The sequence below is a fragment of the Rhyacophila brunnea genome, unplaced genomic scaffold (assembly GCF_057557595.1).
Source record: "Rhyacophila brunnea isolate RB1 unplaced genomic scaffold, BYU_Rbru_1.0 scaffold_7, whole genome shotgun sequence".
Taxonomy (NCBI): Eukaryota; Metazoa; Arthropoda; class Insecta; order Trichoptera; family Rhyacophilidae; genus Rhyacophila; species Rhyacophila brunnea.
The window spans coordinates 41,924,923-41,946,631 of NW_028233339.1; the positions used below are offsets into that span (position 1 = coordinate 41,924,923).

Here is a 21,709-nt window from a genome sequence, read left to right on the forward strand (position 1 = left end):
CAAATAGTTAACTATATTGTGTCTATTTTAGTTTTTTCTGCGGTTTATACTAGATGATAATGGTAAGATTTTTTGGATAACATTATTAACATTAGGTTATTTCAGTTATCCACTGTTGCCTTGATCTAACAGCACATTTTTAATGGGGTGTTACAACTTTTTTGTTTAAATCTCAGTGATTCATTATGTAGGTATAGCTTTCAGCAATCGGTTGGCATACTTGTCTCAAAATCAACTTTTTTCACTTCATCTCGCTGTTGCTTTCGGGTAGCGATATACCAACTACAGTAGGACTTTTAGGCAATTTAGAAAGCACTCTAGAGAGTATTGTAAAAAGCCAATTGTTAAAATTTGTCATAACTAGATAAGATATCTATAGCATTGTGGTCAGTGCACATGGGCGTGATTCTCGAGTGTGTATTTTTTTCAAAAAGATTTTTTGTAGTGGTTATAATATATATCTCAGAAGTGTTTTCAAATAACATATTATGTATGTTTTATAATTAATTACCAATAACTAAATAAAATTACCTTAGCAAATCAAATCCACAGACAGTCTGTTTGAATGCCAAGCAGACTTTACGCGAAATGAGCTTCTCCTGATTCGACAGAATGACCGGGTATCGGATCTCTTTTCCTTCAGAGTCTCTTTCCACTTTCCCGTCGAGCGCCGGACTCTTCCTGGCTTCAGCGTGAGCATAGTCAGGCCCCACCGTGTACACTTTCACATCGGTTCCTGCAATCACATCATTATTATAGCAACTTTACCGATTTACTCGTACATTATGTCCTGAAAAGGGGATCAGAAATGATAGGGACTGTTAATATTACTAGTCTCTGAATTATAGTTATAGGGTCTGTGTAAGGCTTTTGAATGTGGCCGTTTTGCATAACTAACTTATTCACTATGCTCATAAGAAAGATGTCGTAAGATTGTACAGATTTAAATAACCGAATCACATTTATCCAATGCATACAAAAAGTTTTTATGGCTGGTCACAATATCTTAGTGGTGTATTCTAGTATGATATTATTTTTGCATTGTAATACTGGAACACTATTAATTTTAATTAAGCATTATTGATAAAATGACTGGATAATATTTTACTATGTACATACCAATTTTCCATGTCTGCATTACATTTTAAAAGTACATTTATTTATTTAGACCACACTATATTTTATAATTTGGCACATTTTAAATAGTATACCATGTAACATTTCAATTATTTCACCAATCATCATTAAAATACATACATAGATTTATTTCCAATAAACCAAGGAAAACTGTAATCGCTAGTGGTTATAAAAATTATGATCATTCAATAAAAAAAAATGTTAGAATCAAATTAATCAACATTAGTTAGAAAAAAAAATCTTTGTTCATGCTTAGTTTTCTAAAGAAGCGGGTCATTAGAAATTCAATTAATAATCTTTCCAATCAAATAGCACCGCGCAATTAAAAATTTATAAACAGGCCTGTAGTTTCTTTTCCACACTTAAGGGGGGACATGCTCAGCGTAGGTCAAAATGGAGATTTTGTTCTATTTTTAAAGCATGATCCTGGACATACCTTAAACGTTGTAGATAATAAATTTATATAATTTTTAAGCCTTATTATCCTTTATATTTATTTTTAACATTTGATGACTGCATAAAGTATTTTTATTACATAAAATAATATTCTTTTAAACCTCTCGCTCTAATGTTTTAGAATATAGTCATATTTCAGTACATAAATGTGCAGCGGTGTTAAGATTTTTTACATTTATTAATTTTTAAACGCATTTATAAAACCACCAGTATAATTTATATCGACATTATTATAGTGAAATATTTACGATAAAAAAATTATATTGATAATCTCTGTGATCCCAAATTTGATAAGAATTAGGCATTTTATTATTCAAAAAATGGGCAAGATTAACACATTTGAAGATAATTAAAAAGCCTTCATCCAGCAGTGGATTGAAACAGACTGCTGATGATGATGACGAAATGCATGGTGCTAGCAAATTTTGGCTATTGACTGTCTCGCTAATCTCATTCTTCAAGCGTAAGTGAGACGTGTTGTTGTCATTTTATGGTGCTATTTGACTGGTTGTGAAATTGGTAAACGTCAAAAATGCTCTGTGTACTTAATTTTTTTTTGGGCAATTTTGCCACCATCGTTCTACTGCGCAGGCGCAGATAACTCACAAATTCCAACTATCGCGTAAAAATTCAGAAGCCTTTGAAATTTTTTGATCCATGCAATCTTACAACTTGCACTGTAATACGTGTTCACACTTGCATTTTCTTGTTATTGCCGAGTTAATACGTATTGTCAGTAGGTAAATCCATGCACGTATAAACGGGTATTATGTTGAGTTATCTCATTACTAATTAAAAGGGCAAGTTTGAAAATAAATTTTTTGAAATGTACCGTATGTAGGTACCAGTGGTGAAGGTTCAAGGTAGGCTATAAAGATCCGCCATGAATAATGCAGACTAAACTTTTTCAGTCATACGTATTTGTTGTCATTAAACTAGGACTACAATTTACAGATGGTGTTAATTAATTTTAAAAATTCAATTAAACCCTGCCTAAACCTAACCATAATAGATAATAGTCAAAAAAGACGCGTCTATCCATAAAATATTTAAAATTATGCCATTAAATCATACATAATTTTGGATATTTTATAGAGAGAATAATATTTTTTATCTATCAATATTATAGTTTGGTGTAGGCTAGTTTAGGTTTAGTTAAAAATTAACCAATAACGTGTGTAATATGTATATCTAATTCAACGAAAACAAATAAATATTAATGAAAAAGTATGCACAATTTATACCAATGTACCAAAACTATTATGGTTTGGTTTTGGTGAGGCAGGGTTTGATTGATTTTTAAAACCAAACCAACACTATCAGTAAATTGTAGTCTTAGTTCAATAAAAAGAAATACCTATGACTAATAAAGTCTAATGTGCCCTATTTATGTCGGGTCTTAACAACCTACCTCCACCCTTCGCCACTGGTAGGTAGAGTAGCATGCGGTGAGTTTTGAGATGGTTTATGCTCTTCATGGTTTTGACAAACTAAAATTTGTTTCGGCAATTTCAATATCTTTTCTTACAAAATGATGTTTTGAAAATGGATAGGTCTGGATAGGAAGACGAAAAAAAGTGAGAACCTAATTATTATAAGGTAATTTACATACGTTATTAATGTTTTGGTGAATTGGTAAACATTTTGTTATCTCAGAATAGAAGTGATAAATTTATAAACTTTTAGTGATAATGAGTTAATGATTTATTGAAAGTAGAAAAATAATCCGTAAGCCATACCGTTAAATGCGTAAAAGTAAAGCGAACGGAAATAAAAAATTATACAAGGACTGTACTTTCATACTGACCATCGGTGGGCATGAAATCTTCATAGATAAAGGAGCCCGTCTTCCGAACCCGCGACTCGGGGGAATATATACTGCTTCTGCTACCAATCTGTAATGATTAAAAAGAAAACACACATTACTAAACCCCTATGTAATGAAATTATTTTTTATTTAAGACAATATACAAAAGAATGACGCACTGTTTTTATTGACAAAATAGGAATTTGAAACACCTCAGATAGCACTGTTATTAAGAATTATTTGCAAGAAGAATCAGGTCGGTAGTTTAGTTGGTTAGGAGCAATCCATGACTCCCACTAGGGTGGACTGACACGGCTCTAGCTTGGGAGGGTCCAGTGTGGCGGATCAACCAGATAAGTAAGATAAACACCAGTGACGAAAGATGGAGGTAGGCTGTTTAGGTCTATTATGGTTTGGTATAAGCAGGGTTTAATTGGCTTGTAAAAACAAACCAGCACTATCTGCAATTTGTATTCTTACTTAATGAAAACAATTTAAGTATGACCGATAAAGTTTAGTGTGCATTATTTTTGTCGGATCTTAGCAGCATATCTCCACCCCTCGTCACTGATAAATCACAAATTTGTTCTAATAGGAAAAAAATCGCCTGCAGCGCTACTTTACTTTTTAACATTTTAAAATAAATGGCTGAGCGATGCAATTTTTGATTATTGTGTGTCGATATTCTATACCTCCAACATTCAAATTGATGTATTACAAAATACAATGAATACCCATAATATTAACTTCAACACCTTTTAGAAAATGCTACCAGTGAGGGTCACACTGCCTTTAATCTTAGCGATAGGTAGGGGGGCCTGCCAAAGATCTTGGCCTGCAGGGCATGAAGCAATCACTCGAAACTGAAATGTGAGTGGTCGAATCTATCTCGGTCCAAGGTTTTTATTGTATTTCTTTCAGATATTTTCGAGGCAATTCAAAATCGTTTTAACTCCTACGTAACATGTTCATGGATAGTGACATATTTGCAGTGCCATTTATTGATTGATATTTTCATTGCCACTAAAAGTCATCTGGGGACATGAAATATGTTTTTGCAGATTGATAGTTTTTATTATTGAATGTTCTGATGGTTTATAGCCTGGGACGTGATGGTAATGTGTTTCTAGCATTACACGCGATAATAATAACTATGGGTTGATTCAAAACAAGCGAGTGCCAAATTGATCCAAGTGTTATTAAAAGCTGTGACCAGCCAGCGCTCAGACTGAGATACTTCCTCTGCCACAGACAATCTGGTTAGTGCCCGTGCTCTCTCATTTCCACTGTTTCGTTACAACCCATCCAAATCAATACAGTCCACTCTTTCTATCAACCAATTATTATAAGAACCTTACATGCAATATTTATTTTTAAAAAAAAGTACAGTACCAATATTTATGCGTACCTTTCTAAAGAGTCTCTGGCTTCCACCGCCAGCAGATGTGGGATAGTAAATATAAATATTATGATCCTCGGCCGAAACCGGCTTCTCTACAAATGGTTTATTAAATATTATTCCGTTAACTTCCACATGGTCTTCGGATTCGACTAATTCATGATCTGGAATTAGAAAAATAACACAACATAATAAGAGTCATTTTTAATGCAAACACGGTAAATTCGCACCGTGAGTGTAAAACCAAGGTATCTGCAAATTTTTCAATTTCGAGATTAAATGCAAAACAACTGCAAAAGTCGTGAATTTGATAATTTAAAAGTAAAGTAACTGAAAGAACATGCAATATAATGTAGATAGAAACCAAATATTATGGTTTTTTTTTAGAAACCCTATTTCTCCTAACAAAACGAAGACTTCAAACCCTAATATATCCAAAATGTCTTTTGCAGACGCCTTGGTTTTACACTCACGGTGCGAACTTCGAACATCAGAAATTTTATTAAAAAAAATGAGTGTGTATGGTGAGCACAAGCAACAGAATTGAAACTATTTGTTTTGCTCTATATTTTAACACTGTTCAATAAATTTTAGTTGATCGTACCATACATCAATATATTTTTATTTCTTTAACCATTTTACATAAAAATCGGTTACAAATATACCAGGAGGAAGTCTGCATGACTTCGTTGTGTCACTTGATTCTTATTGCACCATTCACGGCCTGCCAAGGAGTGAACGAAAGAGAATTTGTGAATCCCCGTGGTTTAAACGGAGCCGACTTTCCCATTAAGTCATGCAGTAAGATCTTTGCACGATAGAAGGATAGTTTGTAAGTGCAATACATGCCCAAAAGAAGACCAAAAGACATGGGAGAGTGTGGTAGATTGAAGATCACAGTCTACTTGAAATTGGACATGCCTGCTGTACGAAATTCATACGAATACTGAATACTGCTGTACGAATCATCACTATTTATCCATCGCATCTTCACTTTCACTAGAGTTCTCTGTGTATATACAAAGTTACTCATTAGTACATAGTCTTTGTGACATATTTGTATATGTAAAAGACAAAATAGTAGAAGTACGTAATATGTATTATGAATTGTTGCTGATGAATTGAATGCATGATGTACGAAATCAAAGTAAAAATCGGTAATTTCTGTTCTTGTTGAAATTTCCATTACCACACATGAGCATCAAGCGATTTAATTTTAAGTAATCCACTTTACTCCAGTCTACCTCGTCAAGCTTGTGTGTAGATATTCATCAAAATTTTTACAATGGTGCGATCGGTAGCAAGCTTGGCTGTCATCCAAAAGGTAGGTGGTTCAAGGCCAACCGTTGGCGTTTTCCCTTTTTCGACTTTCAAAACAGTTGAGGCGGTTTTTTGTTATAAATCAACTAAAAAAAGTTTTACTTCAAAAACTAAATTGCTCGCATAATGACGTATAAAAGTATTTTACTGGGGTAGAGTCAGATGATCAGATAAGACAGATTCCTTACGTTTAGGATCCGGCGAGTCACGATCTAGCACAGCATATCTTGGAATTTCAATACCTTCACTTTCCAATATTGAATATACCTTCCGGCGATCCTGTAAATACATGCGTTAATTAAGATTTTTTTCAATTTCCACAAACAACTCTAAAATTTATAACTATTTCTTTTATTCAATGAATAATTCACAAGATTTAAGAATGTACCATTCTGATTATTTTTTCAAAAAGATTTGTTCTATTGGTTATAATATATTTTCTCAGCAAGAGTTTTTCAAAATTATGTATGTTCAAACTCTAAAATTATTAATAAAAAAATGGTGAAAACTTCAGTACTCGTGAGTTACACCGTAAGAAATGTTTCCGCATAAAATGCATGCAGAAGGTGATCATTATCCAAAAATACACTGGTAAAATCTGTATGCGAAAGGAAAGGGGAGATAAGTCTAAAATCACAACTTTTCAGGAAAGCCAAAAGAAGACTGATTTTTGTATGCAAACTCCTATGTTTATGTGTAGAATTTAATAATTCAGAGGCATTTTATATTTAATGTATGCATAGTGGTTCATTTCACATATCGTCATTGAAACTAGAAAAATGTGTAACTTCGTTTTAATTAATTAATAATAAATGCTATCTAGTGGCCGTTGTTAATATCTACCCCTAATGCAAATGGTGTAATTCCAAAAAATTTGAAGCATTGTTAAATTATGGATGATTTAACTCCACAATTTAAACTCACCTGTAAAGTATTTTTTTTGGAGTTATAATATATATAAGTATAATTTTTTATCGTGAATATTTTACTAAAATTATCTCGTCATAAATTATACTAATGGTTTTATAAATGCGATTAAAAATTAATAAATGTAAAAAATCTTAACACCACTGCACATTCATGTACCGAAATATGACTATATTCTAAAACATTAGAGCGAGAGGTTTAAAAGAATACTATTTTATGTAACAAAAATACTTTATGCAGTCATCAAATGTTTAAAATAAATATAAAGGATAATAAGGCTTATCTATTATATAAATAGATTATCTACAACGTTTAAGGAGTGTCCAGAATCATGGTTTGAAAATACAATAAAAACTCAATTTTGACCTACGACGAGCATGTGGGCCGTTAAGCAGAACTGAATTCATTTTCAGTTAATTCTGTTTTGTATGGAAAGTTATTTTTTCAGAAAAAATTCGTAAAAAGTAAAACACTATTATTGGTTGCTAAGGGGGTCCTAGCAACTAAATTATTAATATATACGTGCGTTACTATGAAAATCAATATGAAATGTCAAAATGACATTTCAGTATTCTATATTTATTCAGTATTTCTATCAAGTACAAAAAAAGCATTTATTAATACATAGAATTGTCAAGTTTATATTACGATTCAACAGAAAATTTAAAAATGTGGTATATCAGAAGTTCTTTTTATCTTGTAATTGTTTTATTTATGTGGATGTCAGTTGGGGTCACAAACGAAATTACACAAACATATTTTGAATTTTGTATACATACATAGAATAGATAGATTATGAATCTACTTATTACATTATATTCTTTCTAGGTTCAACATTGACAGCAATAAAATAATGATAAAATTATAACCATTACCTGAATATCGTATTGCATATGGAGATTATTTATCACATAGGGGTTTCTTAACTTTTCGTATTGAATAGCTTTATCTAACGGAAACCCTTTGGAATGAAATGAGATGAGACAATCACATATGGGCCACTCTTCGACTGGCATCTGAAATAGAATTAATTACCTGATTAAAGCAACTCTATGACAGGTATTTCAACTAATTATCATGCGTATGGATTATATATAGAGGATACTGGCAACCTGTAAGTCGGTGATAATTAGAACCTTTCGTTACTAACACAATAATGCATCATTCTTCTTCTTCTTTGCCCATATCCGCCATTTACTTGGATGATGTGATGATTTCACCGTTCACCTAGTCGCTTGGACAGCGCATCTTCTTCCCACACCTTTGTCATCAGATGAAATATACTAAAAAAGTGCTGGATTGCAGTCAAGCTGTAATTCAGAATGTATGCCGTCTCCCCCTGGTGCCTTTTCACAGCTGATTTTATCTTGACATACGTCGTCGGTGTGTGAATCGGAAATGTCAATCACTTATCGGGATATCCAAATGTAAGGCTTCCGCAGGTAAAATAATTAGGGTATGTAAAATTATTTTTGTATTTGATAAATTTCACCAAAACAGGAATTTTTAATTTCAAATACTGTATCATTTTGGGAGAGTAGAGTAAATAAAATACTTCTAGACGCCCATATAAGTGCAGATGGTTGACTTGGTTGTACACTTTTGAACCTTTTTTCGGGAGTCCGAACCGAGTGTCAACGGTGTACACCGCACCGGTCCATACTATTATCTGCCTGGAAGTAAACTAGAATTGAGATTTATTTTTAATATAATATGTAATCACAAGACCCGTTTTGTAAAAATGTAAAAAAAAATATTGTGATCACGTGAGAACGTCCGTTTTTAAATCATTATACAAAACTCCCACATTGAAATCTCACTTGATCCTTCATCCATTCGAAGGAAACCCTAAGTCAAAAGTTACACTTAATAAACTCGTTTTCCCGGTTCTACATAATGTACTATGTAAATCAGTGGCGAAGGTTGGAGGTAGGCTGTTAAGATCCGCCATAAATATTTCATACTAAACTTTGTCAGTTATACGTATTTCTTTTTTGATGTTGGTTAGTTTTTAAAATTCAATTAAACCATGCGAAACCAAGGCATAATAGATAATAGTCAAAAAATACTTGTCTATCTATAAAATATCTAAAATTATGCAATTAAATCATCCATAACTTTGGATATTTTGTAGGTAGAATAATATTTTTTATCAATTATAGTTTGGTTTAGGCAGGGCTCAATGAATTTAAAAAACTAACCAACAACCTGTGTAATACGTATTCTTAATTCAACAAAAACAAATAAGTATGACCAAAAAAGTGTGCACTATTTTGTTGAATCATCAAAAGTATACCAAAACTTTTATGGTTTCTTTTAGGCAGGGTTTGATTAATTTTTAAAAACTAACCAACACCATCTGTAAATTGTAATCTTAGTTCAATAAAAACAAATATGTATGACTAACAAAGTTTAATGTGCACTATTTATGGCGAATCTTAACAGCCTACCTCCATCCTTCACTACTGACGTAAATTACTCTTACAGTTTGCCAGTATTCCCAAATTGTATTTTACCCCACCAAAAACAACTAATTTAGCATCAAAGAATATTTACCTCCACCACAAAAATAGGGATAATTCTGTATGCAGAGTCAGATTGGTGCCAAGAGAAATCATGAATGTGTATTGATTCCATAATATCGTGGTTATTCTGCGAAAAAGCACTAAGTCAAAGTTTTGCTGTTTTGACTTAATGATGAGGTAATCTTATTAAAAGTACGCTCTATAGTCTACAAAAACACACACTGTAATATCTATAAAACTGGCGAAGATAATTTATGTTATAAGTCAAAAAGACATACATCTATTCAGAGAAAAGGCACTAAATGGACTTAGTGCATTTACTTCTCTCATTCTCAGGCTATATTCACAAAATTCTGCGTGCGAAACTGCACTAAGTCATACTCAAAGCAATATCGCAGAAAGGAATTTACCTTTTGTATATATAAAATAAGTTAAGACCGTCCAAAGTTTCAAACTCGATTATCTCAAAACTAGTATTTTTGACTTAATGCTTATTCGCAGTATACCCACGATATATATTATTTCATAGAAAACTAAAACTGTTGAGTGAGGTCATAATATGCAAGAATTTCCAGTGCCTTGTCGTATTGTGTTTATATTACCTTCCGAGATGTTTAATATGCAACAATAAATTGATTGATTTTCGTGTCAATACTAAGTTATAGTATATATATACATATACTTTACTTAAGTTATAGTATATATATACATATACTTTACTTAAGTTATAGTATATATATACTTTTTTCAATGTTATATAATAGTACCTGGCTTCGAAGGAGATCGCTTTATTGATCGACATACATTTGTCGTACTTAACAAAACAATAATAAGTAATTCTACAATATGTATTTAAATTTCTGTATCTAGGCATACAACTTGTCAAAATGAAATTAATTCTTACAGGGGTACTCATACTGCAGTTTCAGAAACTTTGTTTGGCGAGTCGAAAATTATAAATAATATCATGCAATATAATAATACGCACTACAGTACTCTCTCAGTAAACCGCCACCCCAAAAACCAGACAAGTGTCCAATTAGTGAAAGCGGCGGATTATAGTGCACACATACAAAATATGGTAAAAATCAAAACAGGTATTTCGTTAAAATTTTTTTGAGAAATTCGTACTAGCAAACTACGGTTTTATTTATAATCAAAATCAAGTATTTACTAAATTATACATATTTATAAACTAAGTTTATTAACTAAATATTAAACAGTAAATCACTTGACACAACCAGTTGTTCAGTGAGGCAGATAGTGTTGAATGGCTTAGGATTCCTGGCTTTCCCTATGACCAAAAGCTTCAGTTTATGTGTCCCAGTTGCATTGGAGCACGACATAATTGTGATGCGGTCCTCGGGTACTTTCCTCCCTGGTACATTACGTTTTTCGCGATGAACGTACGTTTTACGAAGCAGAAGTTGACAAAATAAACCTGTCTCATCTACGTTGTACACTTGTACGCGGCGGACTACTGAATTTGACAATCGAATACCGAAGAATTATAGAGCTTGATTTTGTGCTTTCAACTAGTAAAAATAACGGTGGATTATAGTAGTTGTCAGATAATCGAGCAGCGGATTACTAAGAGTGTACTGTATAAGCATATGCATGCAAGATTAGGTCTCCACTTAAAAAATTCACACCTCTTCAGCCATATTAAAAAAGAATGATTTATGAATGAACTGCTTTTAAACCATCAAATGCATTACCTAATAATCCATTTAACCATAAAAAAAACATTGTAGATCCATGTTCATTTGAAAGTCAGTTAACGAAGTGCCAGTGGGCAGATTGGATACATATTTAAAAAATTACATAATTGTAAAATAAGCTAAGTTCCACATAAGCATCGCTTTAGATACAAATGTATAATGCTGTCAAATTATCTTTATTTGTCAATTGCATTGTTACACATGTCACATACACATGTCGGAAAGGTTGAATATTGATAATATGTTCACTCTAATTGTTAGATATAATAAGATACTCGAATAAAAAAATATACATACAATGTTTACAAGCATGCATGTTGGCAATATTGAAACTGACACTAGAGTGAGTGTTCGAACAGTCCCCCTCCCCTCCTAGTTAAATGTTTTTACAATCAATAAAGTACACAAAAAATTGTTTCTGCATCAAAATGACTCATTTATTCCATAACAGCTACTGTGAATGCAACTTCAGTTTGAGGGCATGATTTGTGAGTTAGGGCATTTCACCACCACCGCGATATATTACCTATGGTAATGTTTAGTGAAGCATTAAGTAGATTAAGCATGCGTTTGGTCAATACACTACTTCATACATTGGATGCAACAAAATCAAAGATACAACAATACTCAGTTTGTATTATAAATGTGATTATGTATATTAACGCTTTACCTACCGCCAACTACGTGTCACTTTTCCACACATAATAAATTTGTAATAATGTTCGTTGTAAATATTTATCAACAGATGGTTGAAACGAAATATGAATTCACAATAAAAGAAAAATATGTTTCGCATTTTATTTCAAAGATGTCAGTCACTTTAGAATTTTGTTTTATTTGGTTTAACCCATTGAAGACAATTGGCGGTAATCTGACGTTGCTGTGCTTCTGGACAATCGGCGTTAATTTAACACCGTTTGTCCTTAGTAAAAATGTTTCATTTCTAATATATTTCTTATAACCCTACAAATAAACTTACATAATATTTTAAAAGATTAATTTGAAGTGTTTCAATACATACTCAAATTTTTTTTAAATATTGAAATTAAACATAATATGATAAAAAAGTTGTAACAGTTTTAGTAAACTCTTGTCAAAATGTTGGTCCACTATATATCTTTTTTAATCTGTCTTCAATGGGTTTACTCAAATAAATATATACTTATTTTTAAATGCGTAAAACTTGGAGGGCATGTGTCATTGCATTGTATTTATATGACACGCTAGTGTGTAAATTTTTTAATATAATCATAAATCGTAGTGTCAAAGTGATATTTAGTAATAAAAATGTCTTTCAATATATTTAAAAAAGGTACTTTGGATAAATTTAATAACTTTTTTAAATAAACTGATTTAAATCACAAAATCCATTCAATAGACTTCAACCAAATGATATGTTTATTTTTAACGGTGAAATTCTTTCTGGTTTTTATCAAACATAACCAATATTTGGTCTACCTACTTTGCGCGGTAGGTAAAGTGTTAAAAAAACAACTACACAAAAAGCTAAATTACTATATTTTTAAATGAACAAACGGCTACTTGCGACACAATGAATCTCATTAAATTGTAAGATTTATTCTGTATTAATAAATTATTCTAGTTTTTACTTTGAGTAGGTCAATTTATAACTTATTACAAATAATTGCTCATCTACGACATTGAAATTGGAAAATTACCTCCAAGAGGTAAACTGGTCCAAAACAAAAAAGAAAAATCATCATCTAAAAATTCTACACGCCAACCTGAGACGGCAATAATTGAAAGTATAACCACAATATTGAGCTTCACAGTCTGTGGAATAATATGCGTAGTTTAACTAATTAAGATTGGAAGACTTTGCTGATTAGGTCATGTACATTTTACGGACAATCATTAACCAACGAAGTGGGTATTATCGAGTATTTGTGATAACTGATCACAAATCAAATGAATGTTAAGATCTCTTTACAAAATGATAGAAATGGGATACCGACTTTTGTTACTTTTCCAAAAAAAATGCTGAATATTTTGAAATTAATTAGCCAAGATCGAATATTATAATAGTTCCAATGAGAATGCAATCTACTAGGGTTTGTAATTCTGGGATTCTGCTCTATTTCTTTATCTCAAAATCCCGAGATTGAAAATGTTGGATTCTTTGGGATTGTCAATGGATTGAAAAAATGTGCATAATACAACTGTTGTTTTTAATAAACCACCAATCAAGAACATGCTAAACAATAGTAGTGATTTAATTTGTTTTTTGTTGATAACAGGACACAAAAATTTTGTTAAAAACTTCACTATTTTCCTAATCCCGGGATTGAAAAAATATTAATTCCGGTATCTAGTATTCTGTTCCGGATTGTGATTCCTATTTTCTACTGAGTAAAACTATCCACTAGATTCTTCCCTTCAATTCAAGAGATTCATTGTGACTACGCAAACAATACACAGGACGGACAAGACGCCTGACGACGATTATTTTGTTGCATCCGGTTTCGTTAGATTTTTTTTATTGAGAACCTTTAAGATAACCTCCTCAGGAAACACAAGCATCTTAATGTATTCGAACTCATCGAGGCGGGTGAGGATCTCCTTCATCGGTTTGGACTGCGACTTCTTGGCCATGGCGCAAACGCCCACCAGAACCTTCTTTTCCACATCGCAATCAGAGTCGCTCCCTCCACTGGTGTCCAGCTCGCCCTGTGAATAAACGAAACAAATACTTTAGGGCCGCAATGCAGACGGCATTTTAATTTGCAGTCTATTTATGTCAGTGATGCGCTGGGGGTATTTTTGCTTATTAAGTATTTTCCAATTTTTAATTTACTGGCTGCTACATGACATTAAAAAATCAAACAACCCTGAGTGCCACTTCAAATGGTCATGTGATATAACTTGGACTATACTAAAGGGAGTCTTATGAAATTTAAATATTATTTGACTCAATGGATCATTTTAGCATGGTTAAAAAAATCAATCTCATAATGAGGCGCCTCATTAGCAATTGAGACCTTAACCTAGGTCTGAGACTACGTATGGTGCATTGTTAAGGTCTCTCAATTCTTTTCTGTGGTATGGAAGTATGAACGCCAAACCAAGAGTTGGCACGAAAAGTTGAAGCTTCGAAATGTAGCTGTATAGACGCATCCTCAAAACTACTTGGATTGAGCGGGTGACAAATGATGAAGTTCTCAATTGAATGGGAAAGGAAAGTTCTGCGTAGTATCAAAACCAGAAAACTACAGTACCTCGGCCATATTATGAGAGGACAAAAGTGCAGCATTACCCAATTTGTCATCCAAGGAATGATCAATGGAAAGCGTAGCAGAGGACGAAGCCGGATTGTGTAGTTTAAGAACCTGCGTAATGACAAAGCTACGATCTCCCTGATGACGGCCGACCTGTTGGTAGTTGGTAGCCACATCAAAATAATATTCTGTAAATTGGCATATTGAAACGATATAGTGGCATCGTTTATAGCAGTTTCATTTTTAGCAGTTAACGTTTGATAATACGTGATAAATGCAAGTTGCAGGGTTTATAGGTATATTGGTAATAATTTATGGAATACAAAATAGATGTATGACGAAATTGGCATGGAGAACATTTGAACCTCTGAATGTAATTTTTAAGAATGACCTCCCATTGTGCCTAAAAACCTGTGTATGCTTCCGTGCTCACGTATGCAAGTGAATCTTGGTCTCTTAGTAACAGAGTAATTCAGAAATTTTGACTTACACAACGTGGCACGAAGAGGTGTATGTTGGACATCATGCGCAAAGACATAAAAAGGGTTGAATGGATAAGGAAGCAAACGAGAGTATACAAATTAATTGAGAATGTCAAAACTATTAAACAGAGATAGGTCAGACACATATTTTATAGACAGGATGGCCGGTGGACGAATGTGACAATTCGGTGATACTAGGAATATAAAACAACTAAAGGGCCACCCTAAGGTATGTTAGATTCATGAAATATTAAGGGTTGCCATAATTATGCGAAATCAGTGAAGAACAACGCACCGAGAAAAGTTGAAGAGGTGTTCAGCCAGAAATGGATTGAACCCAGCTGATTATAATGGATTTACAGAATTGACTATAATGTGAATTGAAATCTAGTAGAAAAGGCCCCGTCTAGTAGAAACTAAACTTCAATTTCTTTGGCTACTATCCAGTGAATCGCAAAAATGCAGTGGCAGTTGCCAAATTGCAGTCGATCGAAGTCTAAGTAGCCGCATTTTGGTTGATAACTGACTAGAATATTCTAGCAGTTACGCTTACTGATAAAGCTGAAAATAACACCCGCTCTTGCACTTCCGCAGTATAATTGATTTTATTTAATGTTAATTCTATGTAGAAAGACATTATAGTTGAAAGAAAAAAAAATATACTATTTAATTATGCAATGAAGTGAAGTTTTTTGACACAAGTGTACAGTCACCAGTAGTGAATCCGCCTGACGCATAATGAAAAAGCATCACAGCCGACTCGAAAAGCAAAAAAAAAACCCAAGATAGATTTGAACTACCAATCTTGATTTGAATCGAATTTCCTACCACTGAGCTACCTCAGACTCAGATTGGTGAAAATATCGCCAGTTCTATTTGGTTATGTATTATTTAACACGAAAACGTGATATATACTATAACACTATACGACATTATAAGCTGACACGTTAACCAGTCGGCCATCTTGGGATTGTATAAAATGTGAAAAATTAACCAAAAACAAACATAATTAAATAATGTTGTATTATTTTCTTTCAACTATTTCTGAAATTAATGCATTTTATTTACACCTATATTCTTCTTTTAGCACTACAACAGGCCACGAGGCCCAATGACAGTAGTGTATTTAATAATAGAATTGAAACAATCACAAAAACTCAATATATTATTGACGTCGCCGGGAATTGAATCCGGAGTCCCCGGATCAAAGGCCAGCGCCTTATGCACTGGACAAAAAGGACGGCCTATATTGTGTTGAGCGAGCATGCATACTATATTCAGATTAATCAATTAACATGACCGGCGGAATATTGCAGTCATTAAACAACCATACAATTCAGATTCAAAATTAAACCATCACATATTATACAGATATCTGTCTGCCGTACTAAATCAATAACGTTGTAGCAAAATATCAATATAGCAAATAAGTCACAGATTCGAATTCCCGCAGCATAATTTTTTTTCACAAGTTTGTTTATCTTGACTTTACCCTCACTCCTCCCTTTTCTGAACAGGGTGTGAGATAACTAATGTTAAAACTATTTTATTTCTTTTACTACACATAACGAAATATTGCATCCCACAACTCTAGTTCATCTAATTTTTGTTTCCTGGATGTTTATAATATAATTATTTAAGTATAGAAAATTAAAATATCTTCATAATTTGAATACATAATAATTATTGCTCGATATTTTTACGGTTGATTGTTACGCGGCGAACATATAAAGGTTCAAATACATTATCATCACATCATGTGCTGTCACAGTAAGCTGCCGCTACGGGAAAAAAATGTGGTATGTCGTTTTTATTGGTATTTAAAATATTATCAGATTGATGCTCCCATTCCGTAGCACATTTTGAACCATTAAACAAATATTGTCAGTTAGAAAAACCTGCAGAAATGGCTCGAACAGCAATGAGGTCATGAACGTTTTTTATTATGTTCTTCATTCCTGCACATTTCCGACTCTCGTCAAAACACGTATTCTTTGTTTTTATTTCTTCTTCTCTATGATTTTCTATTAATTTATTATCTATGTCTGATGTTTACGTCTATTATCAATGGTCTGCTGTTTGGGTTCTGTTCAAAATATTATCTATGGATGCAATATTGCAAGTAATTTTAACATACGCACATGTAAAAACCGTTATAATTAATTGAAATTACCATGAATAATGAATAATTTAAAATACTAACGAGTTGGCACTTTCCATAATTATTATTGAATTTATAGAGATAGTGATTATTTAAAATATTCTGCAGAAAGACGAAACCATAGATTAAACTTGTCGCTGTGACAGCACGTGATGTGATCACAATGTAATCGCAACTTTACGATCACGTCATGTTCATTATTCATGGTAATTCAACAATTGTAACAGATTCTGCGTGTGATGTTAAAATTACTTGCGATATTGCGTCCATGGATAATAGACGTAAATACCAGAGATAGATAATAATTTAATAGAGAATCAATAGAGAAAACAAATAAAAACAATGAGCACGTGTTTTGACGCAGAAAAAAATATAAAAACATTCACTGACTTGTGAGGTTGGCGATGTACCACATTGTTGTTTTGGCCACTTCGGCAGATTTCACTAACTGACAATGATCTTTGGTTCAAAATGTGCTACAGGATGGCGGCACTAGTCTGGTAACATTTAAATACTAAGAAAAACATAATTACAAACTTTTTTCCCGATGCACGAGCTTAACGTGCCAGCACTTGACTTAATTGTAATGTGTTTGCCGCATTATTGTATTTAGTTTTGGGCTGTCTTCGTATATTTTCCCTCATCCTTTCTTCGATGTTTACGGCAAGCCTGAAACATCGAAGAAAGAACACAGTGATAACCCAAAAACTTAATACAATAATAATCATTCTTATCAGTGACTGCCTGATAGCCTCTCTAAATGTAGTAATATTTATTCAAATAAAATATATATAGTTTTAGTAAAGTATGTTAAATTTTATATAGATTTACAGAGATATTAAAAATTCTTTTAATTAGATAAACCTAGTAATTATTTGGAACATTAAGTACAGAGACATGATAATATTATTATAATTCTGTATGTATTTGTATAACTTGTAAAACATTCCAACACAACATTACAATCATGCCCAGCTGTTAAAACAAAAAAATATACATAATACTTAAGGGGGTCAAAATATATTTATTTATATTTTTTTTTATCCAGCAATATTCTTTTACAAAAACATATTGATTTTAACACAGCTTATTTTAATAAAAATAATAATTTCATAATATAAAATGGGTTATCATCTTTTGTATTGAACACATATAAATATTGTTTCCATAATAATGTTTCACTGACTGAGTTTTTTCAAGCATGGATATCGACAATTTAATCTGAGTTTGGGTAGGGTTATAATTATTATTGTCAATACTGTGTGGGGGGGTAGAGGGGTAATGTGTTGTAGGAAAGAGATACTTGGTATAATTAACATTAATAATACATAAATAAACAATATATTAAACAATAATTGCTCCCCACTACTAACAATTTAAGCATTAAAACCAGCTTTTCCATTTCACTATGCCATTTAATTATACAAATCATATCCCATCCCTACAACACATCATTACCTCTCTTTCTACGCACAGTATTGACAATAATAAATTCAAATGTAATTTACAGTAGACATACTAAGTCAATTAAATAAACAAAACACGTGTCGTAGAAACAATATCTATATTTGGTGAATAGGATGTGAAAACCTACTAAAAATTATATAGCAAAAGACGCTGAATCTTTTGAAAAAATATAGTCTATTTTTATTAGGATTTGAGATGACATGATAAATGGTGTTAAAGAGTTCTGTTAGGTTTAATTATTGTACATTTAAAATTTTTTTAAAACTACCATAGAAGATAAGTAGTTTAGCTGTGCTACGAAATTCTTTCAGTAGAGCGCTGTCTCCTTCCATTGTGTTTATGAAATCGTATAGGCAAATAATCCCATATGTCTTAAGTCTGTTGTCTTAAGTCTGTCCCATATGTCTTAACATTAAAAATGGTACAGAGACGGCACTCCAGTGAAGGCGTTTTGTAGTAACACTGTATTACTTGATTAATTATTAGGGAACACAGAAAGGAAATAGAATAACTTTAACTATCAATTTTTCAGCGTTAAAAACCATTATATTAAAAGAAATAAAACAATATATTATATAGTACAAAATCTGCATAATTTGATCAATTGATGATTTCTTTTTAAGCCAGTGATTCCTAACCAGGTTTTGCGGAACCCTAGGATTCTTCGAGTTATTTTGGGGATTCTGCAAGAATATAAAAAAGTACAGCATGGTGGTTGATAGGCCATGCATTGTTTAGGGGCATTCTTAAGAGGCTATCAATTATGGGTTAAATGTGAATAATACAATTTTTGTAAGTAGAATCTGTGGAATTGACAAATAATATTCGAGATTAAAATAATAGGGACGATACTTTGAGTATGTTTAATGGCGGCACTTTGCTTAGATACGTCACTATGTAGGTACTGCTTTACACGTTTGTTTTGTAGTTTACCCCTCTGGATTTTAATATGCATTAACCAGGTAGAGGTTCCCAGAGATTTAAAAAAAAAACCCCCAAGGGTTCCGCCAAATAAAACAGCTTGGGAACCACTGCTTTAAGTGGACGAAATCAGTCCTGATCATTATTAAATTATGTGGATTAAGTACCATATCGTCAGTGTAACTGCAGTGTCATCACGAATGAACCAATTTTGAAAATGATCAGGAGACAAAAATAACTTGTTACTATGCGAGCTTATGCTAAGTACCCATGCACGTTCTTGTTCAATGGTTTTATGCTCATTCGAGCATGTCTCAACATGTGTACCATCTTGTTCGATGCTTGTTTGTTCCGATATTGAACAAATGGCTCGACGCAAAAAAGATTCAAGGACCGTAATTCTTGCTCGATGTTCGACAGAAATTCACTTGTCGTCCATGGCTCGAGACGTTTTAACTGAGCGTCTTGTGTTGAGCTGCTTGAGCGTGTAGACGCAATGACGAGCATGCTTCCAAGTCAACATGTTCGATCGAGCGAGACCATCGAGCTAGAACATGCGTGGCCACTTAGCATTACTTTCACATAAATCCAGGTAATGTATGAATGTGATTTCAACCACTTATAGTAACAAAGTTTTTTATCTCTCCATATGAGGCTACTAGTTTTAAATTCCGTCATTTTGAGATAATCGCAAAAAAGTCTCAAGGACATTTATACACATATTAGTAAATAATTAGAAAAAGCGAATAGCTAAATAAAAAGACCTAAGAGTCATTAAAATTATTAAAAAAACTGTGTGTAAGTTGGTTGACAAATATGAAATATGGCAGTTGGGTGATTTAAACCAACTTTTCTAGTTTAATACTATTTTACCAACAAATGGAGCTACATTGAAAGTTTATGTATTAGAACACCAGAATCAAGAAAAATATAACAAAAAAATAGAGGTAACTGATTATGAAGTCAATATCCTCATATTATAGTTCAAATGCAGTATTTTTTAGCAAGTAATATGCGTGGTTCCTACGTGTTATTGTTTTAATCCAATAACAAGAAAATTGATTCAGAAATTTTATTACTCATACACCAATTAACATATCTTGCCACTTATGGTTACATGTAAACTGTACATATGCAGTTCACCGTGAGCTGTTGAATCGGAAAGAGATGTCCATATAGCATTGAGATCTAAAGAATACACATTGTTCGTGGAGCATTTCACGGTGAAGCAAATTGTGCGTATGTTCCAAAACCAATTAGATACGACGCTTGTTGTTTTGTTAGATTCAATAAGAACATTAATTTAATATTTGATAAGTACGATTTGATACTTACGAGTACCTACTTGCTAACCCACTTTTAAATCATTCTGAATTCAATATAAATATATGATTGTATTTCTAATTTACCCACCTATTTTCTTCTGTCTTTCCCTTGTATTCTAGTTATGGTTATTACATATTTTTTAAGTGTTTTATTTAGACATGCATTTGATCTCAATGCTATATGGCCATCTGTTTCCGATACAACAGCTAACGATGAACTGCATACGTACAATTTTTCGGACACGGCCACTTATAATAGAATGCAGCAAAACTACGTATTGAAAAAAATTAGTTCTTTAACAAAATTGCAATTACACTGACAATATATACATATAGTATTTAATATCAATGTGAAAAAGTATTTAACTTGAGTTCACAGTTATTGAAGTCATAATTCTAATTTTCTACATTTTCTGCTGTCCCTAGTTGATATATGCACAAAACCTTGAAATTTATTGGATCAATGATTTTTTTTTTGTTTACGATTAATTTCACAATCTGTTCTTATAGAGAACGGGTTGCAATATGAAAAATGTTACAACTATGTTATGGGTTGCTTAAGTCTATGATAAATCTATGTAATAATGAAACTGACATTTTGAAAACATTCGTCACAGTAACAAATGTCCTCGTCGGGAACTGATGTTGTCTTTGTCCACTTTTTCAGTCGCCACCAATCTTTCAGCCACGACCACTCCATTTTGGGCATTTCAACTTACTATGAATACATTAACATAAAGTTGTTTAAAAAAATAATCAAAACTTTTGCAAGTACGGTGGAAAAGGTTTAACTCAAAAATTAATAATTTGTATTATGTAAACAAA

General features: G+C 32.5%; 1 protein-coding gene across 22 annotated transcripts in view; it reads right to left on the reverse strand.

Moving 5' to 3' along the window:
• Window positions 1-21,709, reverse strand: part of l(1)G0196 (inositol hexakisphosphate and diphosphoinositol-pentakisphosphate kinase) — a 73,512-nt gene that overhangs the window by 35,496 nt on the left and 16,307 nt on the right. For 6 of the 22 annotated variants that reach the window (XM_085958209.1, XM_085958191.1, XM_085958208.1 and 3 more), the window contains exons 2-8: window positions 21,480-21,602; window positions 13,801-13,980; window positions 7,922-8,062; window positions 6,308-6,398; window positions 4,809-4,963; window positions 3,389-3,488; window positions 532-736 (exon numbers count right to left, since the gene is read on the reverse strand). In XM_085958209.1, coding sequence (XP_085814335.1) covers window positions 532-736; window positions 3,389-3,488; window positions 4,809-4,963; window positions 6,308-6,398; window positions 7,922-8,062; window positions 13,801-13,980; window positions 21,480-21,593 — 986 coding nt within the window. In that variant the 5' untranslated portion in view covers window positions 21,594-21,602. The remainder of the gene's footprint in view (window positions 1-531; window positions 737-3,388; window positions 3,489-4,808; window positions 4,964-6,307; window positions 6,399-7,921; window positions 8,063-13,800; window positions 13,981-21,479; window positions 21,603-21,709) is intronic. The other 16 variants (XM_085958206.1, XM_085958211.1, XM_085958197.1 and 13 more) reach the window with 6 other exon arrangements.